We start from the raw sequence: 17401 nt of genomic DNA, 5'->3' as shown, positions 1-17401 counted from the left end.
CTTTCCACAATTCATTGCAGGCAATTCTGATCTATAGCTATCAACCTATTCGCAATAAAAAAAAGGCTAATTTGTATTATGGTAACATTTCACGAAGGTCAAAGGTCACAGGATCTCTCAATCCGGTGAAGCCACCCGGAAGTGACACTGGCCTCGGCCCGCGCGCGGATTTTCCGAGAGATATATCTCAACAATCTTTCATCCCCTGCGCAAACTTTTTACTTCGTCACAGCCTCCGTATTAGAAAATACAAGTGTGGTAAGTTTGAAGGTCCAGAGATTTCCCTTTTTCACACTGTCCGTAAAAGTGTCACTCTGCACGTGTTCGCAGCTAGAACTCACAATTCCCGTTGCCGCATTGGTATGTTACTTTGTATATCGTTTGCTAGGTTGCGTGTGGTGATGCACGTTGTCTATTTTACAATGTAACAGTGACTATACGATCACAGCAAGCAGGGAAGATATATACCCCGTATCTGCATGAAGTATTCTAGCCAAGCGGAACGGATTATAGCATGGTCTCTATGGCAGGGCAGTGGCACACGCCATTAATTATAGGGGTGCAATTACGATATTGCATTGACGATAAAAGTAGTTACGGTGTAACAAAGGCATCGTGCATCACCACGCCCAACCAGGCAAACGATATACCAAGTTACACACCAATGCGACAACAGGATCGGGAGTTCTAGCTGGGAACACGCAAACAAAAGCATTTCCAATACTCCCAGAAGAAGGTCATCCTCCTTCCCGGAGAAATGATAGAATTGTGATTACAGATGCATATTAGTTAAGTTAAAATCCTCCAACACCATAATTGATGTATAGGGCGGTGCCCATCTCCGTTTCATAGCCCTGGGGCCACACTGTGGTGCAATCACTGCAGCAGGGGGCTAGTCCACTGGCAGTGTAGTGTGTTTAACTTCCATACTGTTTCATAAGTATGTACCATTTTTATAAAGTCTTTGGTATGACTTAATGCGCCTCTTGTCCAGAGGTGCCCTACGTGGGGCTTGAACCCCAGACCTTCTGGTCCAAGTAATTTGAACCAGATGTGGCAGAGTAGCAAAGGCGCAGACCACTACACCACAGGGACACCCCTTATAACATATATAAAATGCAATTCAATTCTATTTCACTTTTATTTCAGGCACGTGTATTGCACTGTTGCAATTCCAGTAAAATCCAAATCCACTGTTATCATGGGTCGCGTGAAATGTGGGTCAGCCATGGTTATTCAATCCTGGAACACAAGGAAAAATTTCCCTAAAACATTCGATCTGGTTGAAGCCAAGTCAATAGAACACCTTAAACTTGGTGTAGCCAACTACTATAGCTAGCCCAACTCCACCCAGCTTTACGTAAGTGAAAAGAGGTAACAGAACGTAGCCTGGCTCCTGTTGTCGTGTCCGAGAGCAAAGGCAAGGAGACTGAGTTCCAGGTTAATAAGGTTTATTCCTGTCGAATCATTCGAAAGACGGTACAAGAACGGAACAGTATCTCAGTGGCACCGCGTCATGGTAGACGACTTCACAACGGTTACAACTTGGTCAGATCGTACAGTTCCTTTCTTGGCTAACCATAGTTCAGACGCCAGCAGCCCACCCTGATGGTAAAATCCCGGCTCGGGAGCCACACCCGGGAGCGGACGGGACTGCCTTACCCTTCTCTGCCCCTTGTGTCGAGATGGTATCGTGATCTGATGGTGACTCCGACCATCTAACCAAAGTTTCAACTTTTATCCTCAAACTTTTCCTGTTACGCCCTCTACCAAACATGGCGAAGGAATGCAACTTCCGAACTTTTGATTGGGCGCAAAACATGCAAATAGAGTAACACGAATCATCCGAAATTGACATTTTTGGTGACAATTTGATGGGCATTTCGTCCCTTCTTGGTTGTCAACTCTCCTTATAATAAGAACAACTTTGTATTAATTAACTGTAGATAAGGTGTACGGTTCAACGGGTGGTCACTTCGGTCACCAGAGTTCAAGACGCACCCTGTACACCCCTCCAATACTGTAATCGTGAGACCCATATCGATTTCGGTACCTGACGACCAGTACCCGACTGGCGAGACGGGTATCTGCTGCACGTTCTAGTCAGATTGTCTTACCATCGATAAAGTTAAGGATGGTAACTGGCCGTCTTGGACCACAGATGGCCATAGATTGAGATTTTAAACCTAGTCCCTTTTGAACTGCAAGGTACTATCGGGCCTTACGAGGCTTTTCTTGGCGGGAACATAAGTGACCTTCCTGCTCTCCACTAAACGCGTTTTCTACGCTGCCACATACGAGAACGACTATAGACCTTGCGCGGTAAGGTAAACGGCCCTTTTACGTTCTGCCAGCTACATGTAGTAATGTTACCTTTATAAAACAAAATGTTAGAATTTCTCTAAGTAACAAGTCCGTAGGCCGCTGCAGAAACACACTCAGAGGTGGCCGAAAAAAAATCATTAATGCATTTTCACTTGTCTGAGTGAACTTGTCAGCACTGTTAACGACAGCCTTCGATTCTTACTTTGAAATCCTCAAAATATAGGAACTGTCATCTCAGAGGGTTGAATTTTGAAAATTTTGAACTGAATTTCGAACTGAAGTTCAGAGAAGGTATACCATTAAAATTTGCTGTGTCGCATAATTTGCCAACTCATGACAGTCAAAGAGACCCATCCTGTAGGTCGTTGACCTAATTTAAAATGTCACGCATGAAGTAATCAATGGATTGTGATATCAAAGGTTGGCAATTGCGCAAACAAAGCTTGCAACGCAAACAGCCGGGGTTTATAAAAAGGTCCCATTGTGACTTAAGATTACTTATACGGCGCTGTTTCTGGCTGAAGTCACACCATTTGCCAGAAGAGACCTAAGGGGTTTCTGTTAGAAACGTCAAGCCGCCTTTTGATTGATCAGTGGATTTATCCTTGAGGCGCATGCGCACCACGTCACTTACAAAGGTGTTTGATAGAGCGTGTTGCACCTGCTTATTAGCGTGATCATCAAAAGATTCCATAATGATCAATTTTCTTCTAAGAATGAACCAGCCCACCTTGAACGCGGCTCAGCTAAAGAGCCTAGACGAATATAAATACGTGTCGGAAGGCCGAGGAGCCTCGCTCTTGAGTCCTCTCTTGCAGGTAAGTTTGTTGTTCTTCAATATTGGAGGATTAGGAGGGGGTGCTGGATTTTACATTGTATGTTCAGGGAGGCATGTGAGGCATGAAACACGTATGCAGAACGTCTACTAAGTTTTTATGGTGGTGTTCGTGTATCTAAGGTTAACATCTCGTAACTAGGTTCATACAGTCGTGTCCGAAGATATATCTGATGCCTAGAAACCAGGTCGAAATCGGTTCCGTGCGGGAAGCCAACCGGAAATGTCAGGACCTCCAGCTATCGTCAGTGGCTCTTCCCACGACTATGATGACAGCTACTATATACAATATGCAAGCAAAGTACGGATAGGCTTGACACCCCGGACGTTCGAAAAACTCACTCATAAATGTCTTAAATTGCATATAGAAGCTGGATGACAGAAATACTTGAATTCAAACTTAAAACTTTATTGTTCAATCAAACTTGCAGTCCTTACTGGGTCCTTGAAATTGCATTAAAGTGCAGTTTTACAGTGTCCTTGCCTCGTAAAACACTGCATAATTGAAATATAAACAGCATGAAACATATAATCAGCGTATAAATGACCAATTTGATGCATTCGAGGCACATTTGGAACGATCTCCTATCATGTATATGCACATTTTTATACAAACGTAACATGTACACAGCGGGCTTAGACAACCACCAGAAGCTATCTAAGCCTTTTTCCCGTAGGGAACAACAATACCACAGATGTAGAAGTAAACTAAGAATTTACTTTCGTGAAAAATAGAGATATTGTTTCGGGTGTGTCTGTGTGTGTGTGTTTGTGTCTGTCTTTATGTGTTACCGGATTTTTGTAGTCAGCATAACTCGAGAACCTCTGAATGAATTATGATGATACTTGGTATGTAGGTGTTGACGAGACAAAGTCTAAGGTTGATTTTGGGCCCCCTAGTATGTGATCCTAGTACTGCAGCAGAACTTCCGTTTTTTCTATCTTTTGACCTGGACGTGCTATACGGTCTTGATTTTTTTTTTGGCTGGTGGCTATATGTCCTTTTCTGATGTCAATTTCCCTTAAAATCACGGTTCCATCATTGCATATCCACAGCCATTTTGGGACTGGCTTGGAGAAAGAGTTCCGTACTGGGTGGCGCCAAACCTCATCACACTTTTGGGACTGACATTCGAGATGGTGCCGTCACTGCTGCTTATGTACTACTGCCCTACAGCACGGGAAGAGGTGAGATATCTGGTAACACTACTCGTGTTTTGATAAAGGTTGCTGGCCATTAGGGCTGACCCAAAAGTTGAGTTGCGCAGTGGAGGTCTCAAAATGGAAACCGCCAGCTAAAATCCTTGAAAATCCTTCTTTCGCTTGAAAAGTTTGCCTCAATCTGGAGACTTTAGAGATCTGCCGGTAAGAAGGAACAGGTAGGGTCTAAGCTTTCCCATTTTGGTTGAAATTTGTCCAGTTCACCATTTTATCTGGGGTAAAGACATGTGAGTTGTTGGGTCATGCGGATGGATACATCAGAAATCTGGGGTAGCTTTCCTCGGAGTTTGAGCTGAACAACCTTCTGCTTTTTTTTGCATTTTTAAGTAGACCTTTGTGACTTTCTAGTGGACCAGAGTTTTTAAGATTGAAATTTGGGTTAGTACTTTTATGATGACTTGTTTCAGTGTATTTCAACATGCTTTCCTATGAGCAGCCCTAACTTTTGTGTCAGCCTATCAATCCGGTTTGTACGTAAAAGATTAATATCCCGACCAGAGGCCTGTATATAGTGCCTATTCTATTTCCTAAATAGTCCACCGAGTGTAGTGACTTTATCATTTTTATCATATAACCCATTCATTGCCTTTTTATTGTCAAAATCACCAAGGAATTATCAGACTGAAACAAACCATGTTCTACGCGACTGTTATGATTCAAACTGCGCATGCGCATGATAAGTGAGATGCATTCTGGGTTACATGTCAAAGATTTCTGCGGTCGACAACAGTTGATTCACCGCTTTGGGAGTCACATTTTGCTGATAGGAAAATGAATTAAGATGATCCGGACGAATTCATGAAAAAAAAGGCCACGAACTATAATTCTAGTTCCTAAATAGTACATTGGGGCCCCATTTTTCCAATTGGGACCGAAGCATATGAACAGGGCCTAACTGATTGACCCACGACTTAATCACACAGTTTATAGTGACTTGTAAGTGTTTCGTTTGTTTTTCCTACCTTTGTATTCAATGTACAGGCCCCAGCGTGGGTGTATTTGTTATTCGCCTTGGGAGCGTTCCTTTATCACACTTTGGACCACATCGATGGTATACAGGCGCGCCGAACAGGAAGCGCCACGCCGCTTGGGAATCTTTTCGACCATGGCTGTGACGCCATATCAATAGGTGAGAATCTAAGGCAAAGATAATGGTACATTCATTGAAGTATCGCATATGGTAAGCTAAAAGTTTTATATAGGATCTCAATAGCAGGATCCATGGCTGACATTTTCTTTGGAATTACAAAGTTCTGTATTCACAACCACATATCTAACAATGAGGTCCCAAACGTAAAGTATTGTCACATACATAAACATTGTTGAGCAATGATAAGGACACAATGCAGACTCAAAAGTATATGCTGTCATATACATATATTGTATGTTGTCAAGTAACAAATTGTCTTCAATCGTTTGGAACCGCATTGTTCGCAGTGGCACCTAGCTGCAGTGCAAAGTAAACCAGTCAGAATTGCCCTGAAGCAGATGACAGGCGGTCGTCCAAAGTCGGCTATTAACCCTATCTAGCTAGACCGGGCTTTTTTTTAGACTTAGCTCTTTCGACCCCCCCCCCCCATCATAACTTCCGAACGGTATGCCGTATCATCACCAAATTTGCAGGGAGTGATTTTCACGCAAAGTTTTATATCTCCTGTAATTTTGGTGACGTTATGACGTAATATGACGTAATTATGACGTCATCGGTGTGATTTTATTGGCTAAATAGGGAATTCCCATAATATCTAAGTATTAGACAAAATAGTGCGTATTACTGATTTAAGGGTATGCCAAGACATTTGAAGTCAGTGGTGACGAAGTGAGCGTCAAAATGACGTCGAACGATGACGTCATGTGTTGTTAGCGACCCCCTGGGATCCGCCATCTTGGATCGGCCATTTTGAAATTTTAAAAAATACTTTTTTCCCATTTATGACCCAAAATAACAACCAAAATAGATAAAAAATAATCTGAATGTTTCTGGTTAAGAAAATTTCAGGTTATGACGAATTAAAAGGCGAAAAAGCCTGTTTATACTGAAAATAATGATCCTGTCCGCCATCTTGGCTTTTGAGCGATGACGTCATCAAATTAGCATAATTTATGAATTTTGAATAATGACAGTTACATTAGATTACATATGATGTTATACATATAAGAAACTAGTGTGGTTGAGCAATAAAACACTGGAAACAACTATGTTTAAATCGAAATTAGTGAAATTTGCATAAAATGCCTCTTCAGTTAGCCGTTGCAATGGCAACACGAAAAATGATAAACTTATACTTTTATCATAATATTGTTGCCAACTAAACTTATAGGAAAAGTCACCAAGTTTTGTTGTCCTACCATACGTCGTTTGGCAGTTATACGATGTCAAAGTTGCCGCGGGCATTTTTGCCCCCCCCCCCCGTCTAGATAGGGTTAAATTTGTCGTTGTGAATAAAGGAATTCGTCATTTAGTCATTCACGTCATCTGATGAGATCATTCAGACACGTTATATTGCGCTTTTTAACTTTGCCCAGAGATTTTGATCTTGACACACTGTGTAGGATTGTAGGTTGAACATTTTGTTTGTGGATAGCTTAACTAGAGGAGCTAATTATGGATCCTAGATAATATTTGGTATATGGAAAGGTGTCGGCGAAAAGTAGGACAAGCCTGCCTTAACCACCTGATGACTTCCTTTGGTACTGCAACAGAACTTCCTGCTTCTATATCTCGCGTTCTGGACATGACATGGTCATGTCAATTTAATTTGTTTACCATGTTTCGCCCAATAGCAGCTTTTTGTGTTGACTGCAGAGTCAACTTTATTACCTTCCAAAATAAGGTTTGTCTGTCTGTTTATGACCAGCAAAATTCGATAAGTTCTATTATACGAATCTTTACTATATTTAACATGTTAGTAGGTGCTGCCAAAATAAAGAAACGACTAGATTTTGGGCCCTAAGCGGCTTTCAATGGTACTGCAGCAAGACGTTCGGTGTTCATATCCCTCGTTCTAGACGTGCTATGGTCTTTTTCAAGCAGTGATAGCTGTTGGACTCGCAAAGAAGTGGCGTGAGTGAAAGATTTCGGCCTAGCATTCTGCAAAAGGAACATTATAGACCTTTTTTATGCATATAAGAGCATCGTCTGCACAGTTAATGCAAGTCTATCTTTTTTTGTGTTAGGAAGAAATGTGTGTGTCCTTATGCTACGTTGCCTGTAATGATTTTTTAACGAACTCGCTCAGTGCAAGGCCGTAGGGGGGCACTCATCAAAGCACTGAACTAATTCTTACTGTAGCAGCATCTCTTCGCCCTAGGTCAGAAACATCAATGCTCGAGACAAGCATGACTTCACTGACCCATTATGAGAAGCAGGGGTTACGAAGGCTGCTCGGGAAATTCCCTACCCCATTAAGGCCGGAATGTTTTGATCCACTCACACCGGGGCATGCCCGTACTCTTTTTCGAAAGATGTGGTGGGTTATTTTACGTGCTAAAGATGTGACTCTCCTCAAACACGGGACCTCCATTTAACGTCCTATCCGAGGGACGTCCCTAACCCTAACCCATTTACACCTGAGTGAAGTGAGGAAAGTCGTGCCCAAGGGCACAACGTCGGGGCGCAAGTTCGGACATGTCTCTGGACACAACCTGGGATTAGATCCCGGGTCCCATTGTTTGACAGCCGTGCGCTCTACCACTTGCGCCAAACGACGCCACACGTTTTGTCACGACTTAATGTTATGATGATCTACGTGCAATAAAATTTTTACACAACATCATATTCTTTGATTGTGATTTCTTCTCTTTTCTGCTTATTAGTTTCCACGCGCATTGCAACAATCTGCGCAATGAAAATGGGAGAGGAACCAGGATGGATGTTTTTGTCGTTGACTATCATCGCCTTTTTCTTCTACTCTATGAACTGGAGTCAATACCTGACAGGGACATTCTCATATGGGTGGTAAGTAGTAATATTACTTCTTTTCCCGATGGAAAGTAAAGGCAGCTGACCACCAGGATCAATTCAAATTGGAAAATGTGTTGAAATGTTTGTATTACAATCAAATCATCAATATGGAACTCTATGAAACCATATAGATATGGAGATCTAAACAGACATGAATCCAATATGCACTTAAGAAAAACATTTGATCAGTTAACTAGTTATATATCTACGTCACTGAGTGGCAAATTGCGTTGTAATGTAGTATAAAATATAACAATGAAAGGTTTATATGATGCCTTCTGCAATGATTCCACATTGTTTCCTTGGTTATGGCCGTGCATTTATTGGCTACATGAGATCACACTGTTGTGTTCAATGATTAGCATTATGTGTTATATTATAAACAAGCTTGTACATGTTGCTTAAAAAAGGTGTCTCGTTTGTTATGATCACGCTTTTCAAAGAACACCATGGCTAATGTAGTGAGTGGGTCGCCCCGAAATGTGTCGTCTGTCATTGTGTTGTGCAGTGGCATTTTGGCATTTTCGTTTTTTGACGCACTCCTAAGGGCAGCTCTGGGGTTTAATCTTTTAATGTATGGATGTGGCATATGGTATTATTTTTCATTGTAAAAGGCATGCTATAATAGTTTATATGGTGCCGATGTAACTGGGTTTCTGACGTAAAGCGAGAACTAGCCGTTTCCCACGTAATCCTCCCGCGACAGTTGCCATAGTTACTAAGCTATCTGTCTGACACTCTGGTGGGTGGTCCCCGCACACGAGGTATTCATTCATTCTAACGCCAGCCCCTGAGCATGCCGCACAGACTTTCTCAAAGCCCAATCCCGCGAACAGAACGCTTGACAGGACTACTGGAATCGCTCGACTTGACATCCCGGACAACTTCTGCCCGGACCCGCCTTTCTCACAGCTCAATCCAATAAACTTGCTTAAACGATGAACTTTAAGTTTCTGAAACAAAACAAAACAAAACAAGAGTCCTTAAAAGACACAATCCTCCGTGAAGTATTATGGTGTTTGCAGTGAGGTTAATGTGTTGACGGAGGCCGAATATTACCAGATAAAAGTTCTTGACTCGACTTGATTCAGATAAAGGCTCAGACTAAAACATTTGATAATTCCTATACTCAATTTGTCGCCGTGATTATAACAGTTTCCCGATCAAGCGAAGGACCATCGCATTGTGTTTTTTATGTTTGATTACATTTGTCACCTATGCTGTTCCCTTTTTATTTACCCTTCTTTTGTCTTCAGGATTGAAGGCCCAGAGCTGAATAGTACCGTCATGGGAATACATATTGTTTCAGCTGTTTTTGGTCCCTCCGTCTGGTCAATCAACGTAATGTATACTTTCTTTTGTTCGCATTTTTTTTCATATTGTACTGACAAACACTACATCCGCTGAAGTTATAATGGATGCCTTTGATGGCCTTTTTTTAAAGCAACAAGTTACAGCAATTGCTTAACCCTATTCAGACCAGGGGGGGGGGGGGTTTCAGGCCCGTTTCATGTCGCACAACTCCCCAAAGACTTATGATAGAACAGTCAAACTCGGATTTACGTAAGGCTACAACAGTACAATGTTTGCATAAACTCAAAAATATTTGACAAAACTCTCTTATCTTACTTCATGGTCAGTTCCTATAGCCAATAAATTAACCGAGTGAGCGAAGCAAATGAGGTCGTTCACGAAGTGTTTATAGGCATCGACCATATGGCACCCTGCTCACCGAAGAAAAGCCGGACATTAACGTTATCATCACACAGCCATTATTACAGAGTGAATGAAAATTACACATGAATGATACAACGTCTGTGTTTCATGTAAATCTTTTAACATTAATTCACATTCATTCATTCATTCGTTCATCCATCCAATCATTCACTTAGTCCCATAGCTACTAGCTATAGCCGCAGTCTGTCCACAAAGATTCTCCAGCTCTAGCTCTGGCGGTCATCAGTCTGATCAGCTGGACCGTCGTCTTTCCCAGCCACTCTTTTATATTACACACCCTCAAGTCATATGTCAAGTTGAAGATAACGAGTCCTCTTCTAATACACTGGAATGTCATGTTGGATTTATGTGGGGTTCACGAATATGAAGTAATAAAGGTATCTTTGGAAAATGAAGCCTTCTTTGGTTAACGTCATTTAGCTGTATGATATCCGATAGCGATGACTAACATCGTGGCAGAAAGCATTCTCATGTCTCAACTAGCACACTGGTGTTAGCCGTGATGTACAAGCAATACCTGATAACGACGACTAATACCGCAGTAGAAACGTATCATATATTTGTGTATTTTGGGAATAGAGCCGTATATCTTTACAAGCAGCCGGAAATTATTGCTAAATATCTATGTTTTGCCGGAAGATACCGATCCACTTACGTGGGTGGATGTGCGTTTGCAAGAAGAATTTCCGGATTTATTTTAGCTTAGTGTGTAACGTTCACCCTGGCTTTGACATTTTTTTACCTGCGTTAGAATGTTGGAATAGGCATTGGACTGATGATTTAGGCCTGGCAAGACAAAGGCAAAGAGATACGAAAGTCCTGAACACTATACTTTGATTGCATTGGAAATCTGATTCCAAACATATCACCCTCTTATTTTTTTATCTCCATGCAGATATTGTTTTTGGCGTGTCTGTGTGTGCGTCTGTCTGTCTTTCTGTGTGTCTCTGCCTGTCTGTGTGTTGGTGGTTCCGGACAACTGTAGTTAGAATACCTCAAGAACCTCTGGATGGATTACAATGATATTTTGTATGTGGGTGGGTGTTGGGGAGACAGAGGTGAAGGTCGATTTTGGACCTCCTGGTATGTGACCTTGCTACTGCTGCAGAACTTCTGTTTTTGTATCTTTTGACCTGGACGTGCTATGGTGTTGATTTTTTAGTGGCCGCTAGCTTGTAATGCAAGGAAGAAGTGGTGTAGGTTTGGGCTCCCTAGACGATTGCTTTGGAACTGCAGGGGCGGTGTCAGGTGTTGTCAAACTATGCCAAGGAGAATAACTGAAGAAAGGAACAACGGATTTCCATCATACTTAGTATGAATGCAGCTTAGACAGAGATGTACATAAGAATAAAAATTATGCACCATTAAACACAATTTGCATTCATTATGATGAAAGATTTACAGTGTTTTCCATTATAGGACTCAAATACATGTCATGTATGTAGTTTATTGAAGGTGAAGCTAACAGATATCAATTATGCAAATGAATCCCTGGTTTGAATGATTAATGCAAAATGTGCCATAATTCTTCTAAGTGTTAAATGATAGGACTGTTAACATTTTTGACCTGTATAAGACAGGTAAACTGTACATGGCCAAGCATAGATTATTCAAATGTACAATTCATTTGCATAATCATAATATTTTGCGAAGATCTGAGGTCTCCGAACTCTTGTTTGATTATTGTCACATGATTTACTAGTATTTGAAAACAGCGGGTTAAGCTAATTATCACAATAAACACTTGATTGAGCAATTACACTCGATTGGTTTATAGAAAAGTAGGGTATTAGCATAAGGGATATGAAAAAGAAGACATGCAAAAGTGTTGTTGTTTGTACATATAGGTGCCTCTGATAGGTCTATCAGTTCGAGCTGCGATAGCTTTAACCACGACGTGTATGACAGCAAATGTGGTAATTGGACTCTACTCATCAGCAACTTCATTGGTATGTGCTTTTCCGTAAAATTGAATACCTACTACTGGTGCTACAGATTCGGACTAAAAAGTATAGGACGATTTGTAAGAAAGATATTGAATGGATCTGTACCTTAACCTGTATCAAAACATGTATCCAAACGTGTTTTGTTTAGTACATAGTACTATGTGAATATTAGGCATTTAGGAATCAGCCTATAGCGTCCTGAATTTTCCTTTCAAATATATTTCAAACATAGTTACACTTGGCCTAGATTTTTACTCGGTTTGCTATTGTGCGTGGCTAACGTTCAGTTTTTTTCTAAAGATATCTTATTCAAGGAAATGTAATACAAGTACAGATAATCAGAAATCTGCATGGTAAACAATAAACTACATGATAAAACTGGACAGCTAGTTCAGTCGTGATAAACAAATGATGATGCGTGCTTTCTTATGGTCAAGTACAAAACTTAAAGATACAACAAAGTGAAGTCTTCTTGTTTCTTCCCACAAAGGACATGGATGCTCTGTCTCCGGGTCTAGCTTTCCTGCTGCCTGTTATCCAGGCTCTCGCCATCTACAAGACGTCCCCTATGATGCTGTTCCAGACCCATTCCTGCCTCTCCCTGCTCATGATCGGAACAACCTTTGCGAAAATCACCAACAAACTTATAGTGAGTATTAATTACATGTAATAAATGTAACTTACGGCAGTTGGAATATCAAAAGTACCAATCATGAATATTTAGAATTGTTAGCATCTGGCTATCTGGTAAAATGTCTGTCCTACCACTGGAAAGAGATTTTAACGTATACGTAGTGTACAAGGCACTCCAAAATGAAAAGGTACATTAAAAACAAATCTTGAGCAGATGTCGCTCGTAAACAGAAAAAACATACTTACGATAGGCTTACGATAGGCTTTGAACAGGTTTATGTACAAACGCTAGGTGTGACAGGTCGTTCAGTATGATACAATTAGCTGCAGTAACTCTGGCGTGTTACCCGATGTGTGCTCCGTCACGCACACGTTCGTTGCGTTTGGAAACGGTCGTCACTTTTTTACGTGTAGCACGCTCCGTCACTTTAAAGGCAACCAAAGCAATATTAGGGCCCGAAAGTCGGATTTTGAAAGTCAAGTTATTTAGTAATTTCTATACATGATAAGTTCAAACAACACTATTATAATGTATGGCAACGTCCATGATGCAAAATTACGACGTTGTTGTGATGTGAGAACTCACTGAAAATCGTAGCTGGAGTTTTTATAGGGTCGCAAAACTAATGGTATCATCGTGCGGCACGATTTTGCGCGGCTTCGAAATGCTCAAAGTATGAAGTTATAACGCATATGTGCTGTACAAAAGTTCGTAAATGTCATATCCATAAAGATTATAGCATTCTTTTTAATTTCCTTTTTTGGCCCTAATATTGCTTTGGTTGCCTTTAACACGCTCTGTCTACACCGTGATGTATCGTGGCGTAGTTTACAATGAATTAGAGTTTACTAACTAATATGCTTTTTGACAACAATTTCAACCTTAGCAGGTGCACTTTTTTATAATGTGTTTCCATTCAGCATCATACTGTTACTTTGTAATTGAAATGTTGCACTGATACACAGTTGGCACCTGTTCAAAGTACAATACAAGGCGTGTATTGAAGGCAATGATTTTGCCAATGAAAAATTTGACTTCTGAAGCTGTTTGATTGTGTATACATGCATGTATGCTACAATTAAACCGTGAGTAAGTGTACTGTACATATATTTATGTTGCAATCAGCTGCGCATATCAATGAAAAGCTGTTTTATGACACAGCTCTTGGGTTCTTTGGTTCTCCAGGTTGCACACATTACAAAAAGTCTGATGGCGATATTGGACTCATCGATGATTGGCCCAGGCTTGTTGCTCCTGAACCAGTGCTTCAACAGCTTTGTCGATGAGTACATCCTTCTCTGGATAACTTTGGTAAGAAGTGGCCATAAATATGTAGATACAAAGCAATCATCAGGCACTTCGTAGCTGTTGTGATTAGTTAACCGGTACCCTCATACACCCTAAAATGTTTCTGCTACCGAAATGAAGGAATATTCTTGTCGGGTCCAAATGGGCCTGATAATGTTTTGTTTAGTATTATCTTCATTTTGCATTTTGTTCCCGTTTAACATACATTGCTGCATGCTTCTTCCATAAAAGAGGCACATTTTGATATGGTTAGGTGTGAATGATAATGTTCATTGTCGTTATAAATACAAAATGTTTAGGAGGACCACGTTTTGCACTAACGCCGTAACGGTACTATCTTGATTATCTATAACTTTGCCCCTCAGTATTCTACAAAAAAAAAGTAAAATCATTAAGATGACAAACTTCATAGTATCAAAATAATTGTAATTCGAAGAATATATATAGACAAAAAACTAAAAGATGCCATGATGCGGGCCCAATCGGACTCAACCCAGACTTTGGTCTTGTGCCAATCTCCTAAAAAAATAAAGATAGCTTATAACAATAAAGTTTTACTGACAAGTCGCGGAATGAATTTTAAAAAAGTGTTCAAACGGCACTTCGAAATACAAGGGTGGGATCAAATGAACTCCCTCGGTGTGTATGAGGGTTAGAATTTTTTGTATATATTCATTAAGTACGTCACACCCTACTTACGGCAGGCATCTTACGAGATGGGCAGGTGGCAACTAACTGAGGTTAGAATGATGATTGATGCAACAGACCCTTTTCGAGTTCAGGTGCAATGGGTCTGCGCATTGATTTTCGTGCAGATATGTTCCAAACTGCAGCTATAGGTGCATTCATCCCCATTGCGAAAATTGAAACCAGGCTTCGGGTCATGTCAACAAAGAAAAGCCTGTTGACAAGCGCTCTACTTCGTGTAAGGAAATATCGTTTGAAGTATGTTCAAAATGGTAATTAGCATCACAGGTGTACATTTATTTGAAGAATCCAGTTGATATAAATCATGTTTTGCTGCGTTGTATTCATTGTAAATCTTCTCTGGCTGTTTGTGACCTTTTACATACTTGTGGGATCTCTTTCAGATATTTGTGACGCTTGACCTGGCCCAATACTGTTTCGCTATATGCTCCCAAATTTGCGAGCACCTTGACATCTACTGCTTCAGTATAACGAGCAAGCCGTCAAAAAAGGGACTGAAAGGAAAGAACAACACCCGCTAGCACAGCACTGCAAACCAGGAATAGTCGAGGTGAATTTAATATGGAGTTCAGTTGTGTGTAGATTGGGGGGACATGTGGCTACAGAGGAATTCAACTACAAATTTGTTTTGAAATTGTATCCGATACCGGAGACAGAAAAAATCGACTAATCGCATTGTCGATACTTGCCTACTTGACTAAAACATTTATAGTCACTAGCCCATCGTTTTCGGTGATGAAAATGACTGTTTTATATAGCTCCGTGTATAGGGCCAGATATATTTATATCATTAATTCTTCACAGTCTCATTTGAAAATATTCTTACAAACTTACAAGGACGACATATGGCGATATGTAAGAAGTATTTCTTACATATCAGAAATCATCCTATTAGACAGCATGTGTCATTCGTATATGGCAATATATAACAAGTATGTCTCGATTAAGAAATCATCCTGTCAGAAAGCCTGTTTAATTCCTATATGGCAAAATGTAACGAGAACCAGTACGTCTAGACTCTAGATATAAGAATTCATAGTGTCAGATACCATATCTTATTCGTATATGACAATATGTAACGACAACTGGTACGTCTACTGTCTAGACTCTAGATATTAGAATTCGTAGTGTTAGATAGCATATCTTATTCGTATATGGCAATATGCAGGAAGTACTTTTTGATATTAGAAGTCATACTATTAGACTGCATATCTTATTCTTATATGACAATATGTAACGAGTATGTCTCGATTAAGAAATCATCCTATCAGAAAGCCTGTTTAATTCCTATATGGCAATATTTAACGAGAACTAGTACGTCTAGACTCTAGATATTAGAATTCGTAGTGTTAGATACCATATCTTATTCGTATATGGCAATATGCAAGATGTACTTCTTGATATTAGAAGTTATACTATTAGACTGCATATCTTATTCTTATATGGCAATATGTAACGAGTATGTCTCGATTTAGAAATTAACTTATCAGAAAGCCTGTTTTATTCCTATATGGCAATATGTAACGACAGCTGGTACGTCTAGACTCTAGATATTAGAATTCATAGTGTTAGATACCATATCTTATTCGTAAATGACAATATGCAAGATGTACTTCTTGATATTAGAAGTCATACTATTAGACAGAACATCTTTTTCGTATATGACAATATGTAACGAGTATAAGTATGTCTCGATATTAGAAATCATCCTATTAGATCTCAGCCCAATTAAGGCCTGTGACACATAGGAGTTGACTAGGTTAGCAGTTATTTGCACGTTACTTTTGATGTATCTATCTATTTTTAAAAAAAATTGGCCAGATGATGGAAATAACAAATATTTAGAATATCAAAACAACAAAATTGTCAATCTCATACATTTTTGGATTAAAAACAAAGATTTGGGTAAAAAAAAATACTGCTGTTTCATTGATCTTTGAATTCCCCGGGGGGGCAGGGACTTTAACCTTGAATTTTTACGACATTGGAGATAATTATAAACGAAATTAATCTGTCCAAGGCTATTTTGTCTAATTTGACGATATCGTGTAAAAACAGTGATTTTTTTCTGATTTTCCCTCAAAAATTGCTCTTGCTAAAATATGATCATTCTAAGGTCAAATAGCCTTGGATAATATTTTTCAGCAAGGTATAATACTAACAGATTCATTGCTTTTTCTAGCAATCATGTGATTTTCACCAAGGAAACAGGACTTAAAGCTGGCATACTACGTGGATTTAAGGCCTGTGACACTTGAGAGTTACGTAATTGATGGTAAGACAGTTTTTTAACTGTTAAACGCGTGGTCATATCAATACCCAACTTTGCAGACAGTTAGTATTATAGGGTACTTATGGAATACATCTGCAATTTCACTTGCTGTTCAATGATTTTTGGTTGAAAATAACGATTTTTTATTTACTACTCTTCTCCAGCTGATGTATAAATTCCCCGCCGTTTTCGCGCCATACCACATCGAATATGTTCGGACGGTACCATTTTGCAGCTTCCACGGGGGTTTGATTCTCTCTATATATATATATATATATATTTTTTTTTTTTTATATATATCTCGCGCACCCGCTCTCTCTCTCTCTCTCTCTCTATGTAGGTATATATATATATATACCTACATATATATATATACCTACATTTATGGAGAGAGAGAGAGAGAGAGAGAGAGAGAGCGAGAGAGAGAGAGCGAGAGAGAGAGAGAGAGAGA

General features: G+C 39.9%; 1 protein-coding gene across 1 annotated transcript; it reads left to right on the top strand.

Annotated features, from left to right (window-relative positions):
• Positions 1 to 2819: 2819 nt before the first annotated feature.
• Positions 2820 to 16528, top strand: LOC136440918 (choline/ethanolaminephosphotransferase 1-like). Its single transcript, XM_066437101.1, has 9 exons — positions 2820 to 3143; positions 4217 to 4348; positions 5363 to 5510; positions 8198 to 8339; positions 9602 to 9686; positions 11930 to 12031; positions 12519 to 12677; positions 13848 to 13973; positions 15062 to 16528. The coding sequence occupies exons 1-9, from the start codon at positions 3021 to 3023 to the stop codon at positions 15197 to 15199; spliced, it is 1155 nt and encodes a 384-aa protein (XP_066293198.1). The 5' UTR covers positions 2820 to 3020; the 3' UTR covers positions 15200 to 16528.
• Positions 16529 to 17401: the final 873 nt, after the last annotated feature.

The sequence above is a fragment of the Branchiostoma lanceolatum genome, chromosome 8, assembly GCF_035083965.1.
Source record: "Branchiostoma lanceolatum isolate klBraLanc5 chromosome 8, klBraLanc5.hap2, whole genome shotgun sequence".
Classification (NCBI taxonomy): Eukaryota; Metazoa; Chordata; class Leptocardii; order Amphioxiformes; family Branchiostomatidae; genus Branchiostoma; species Branchiostoma lanceolatum.
This window is presented reverse-complemented; position numbering and strand designations above follow the sequence as displayed.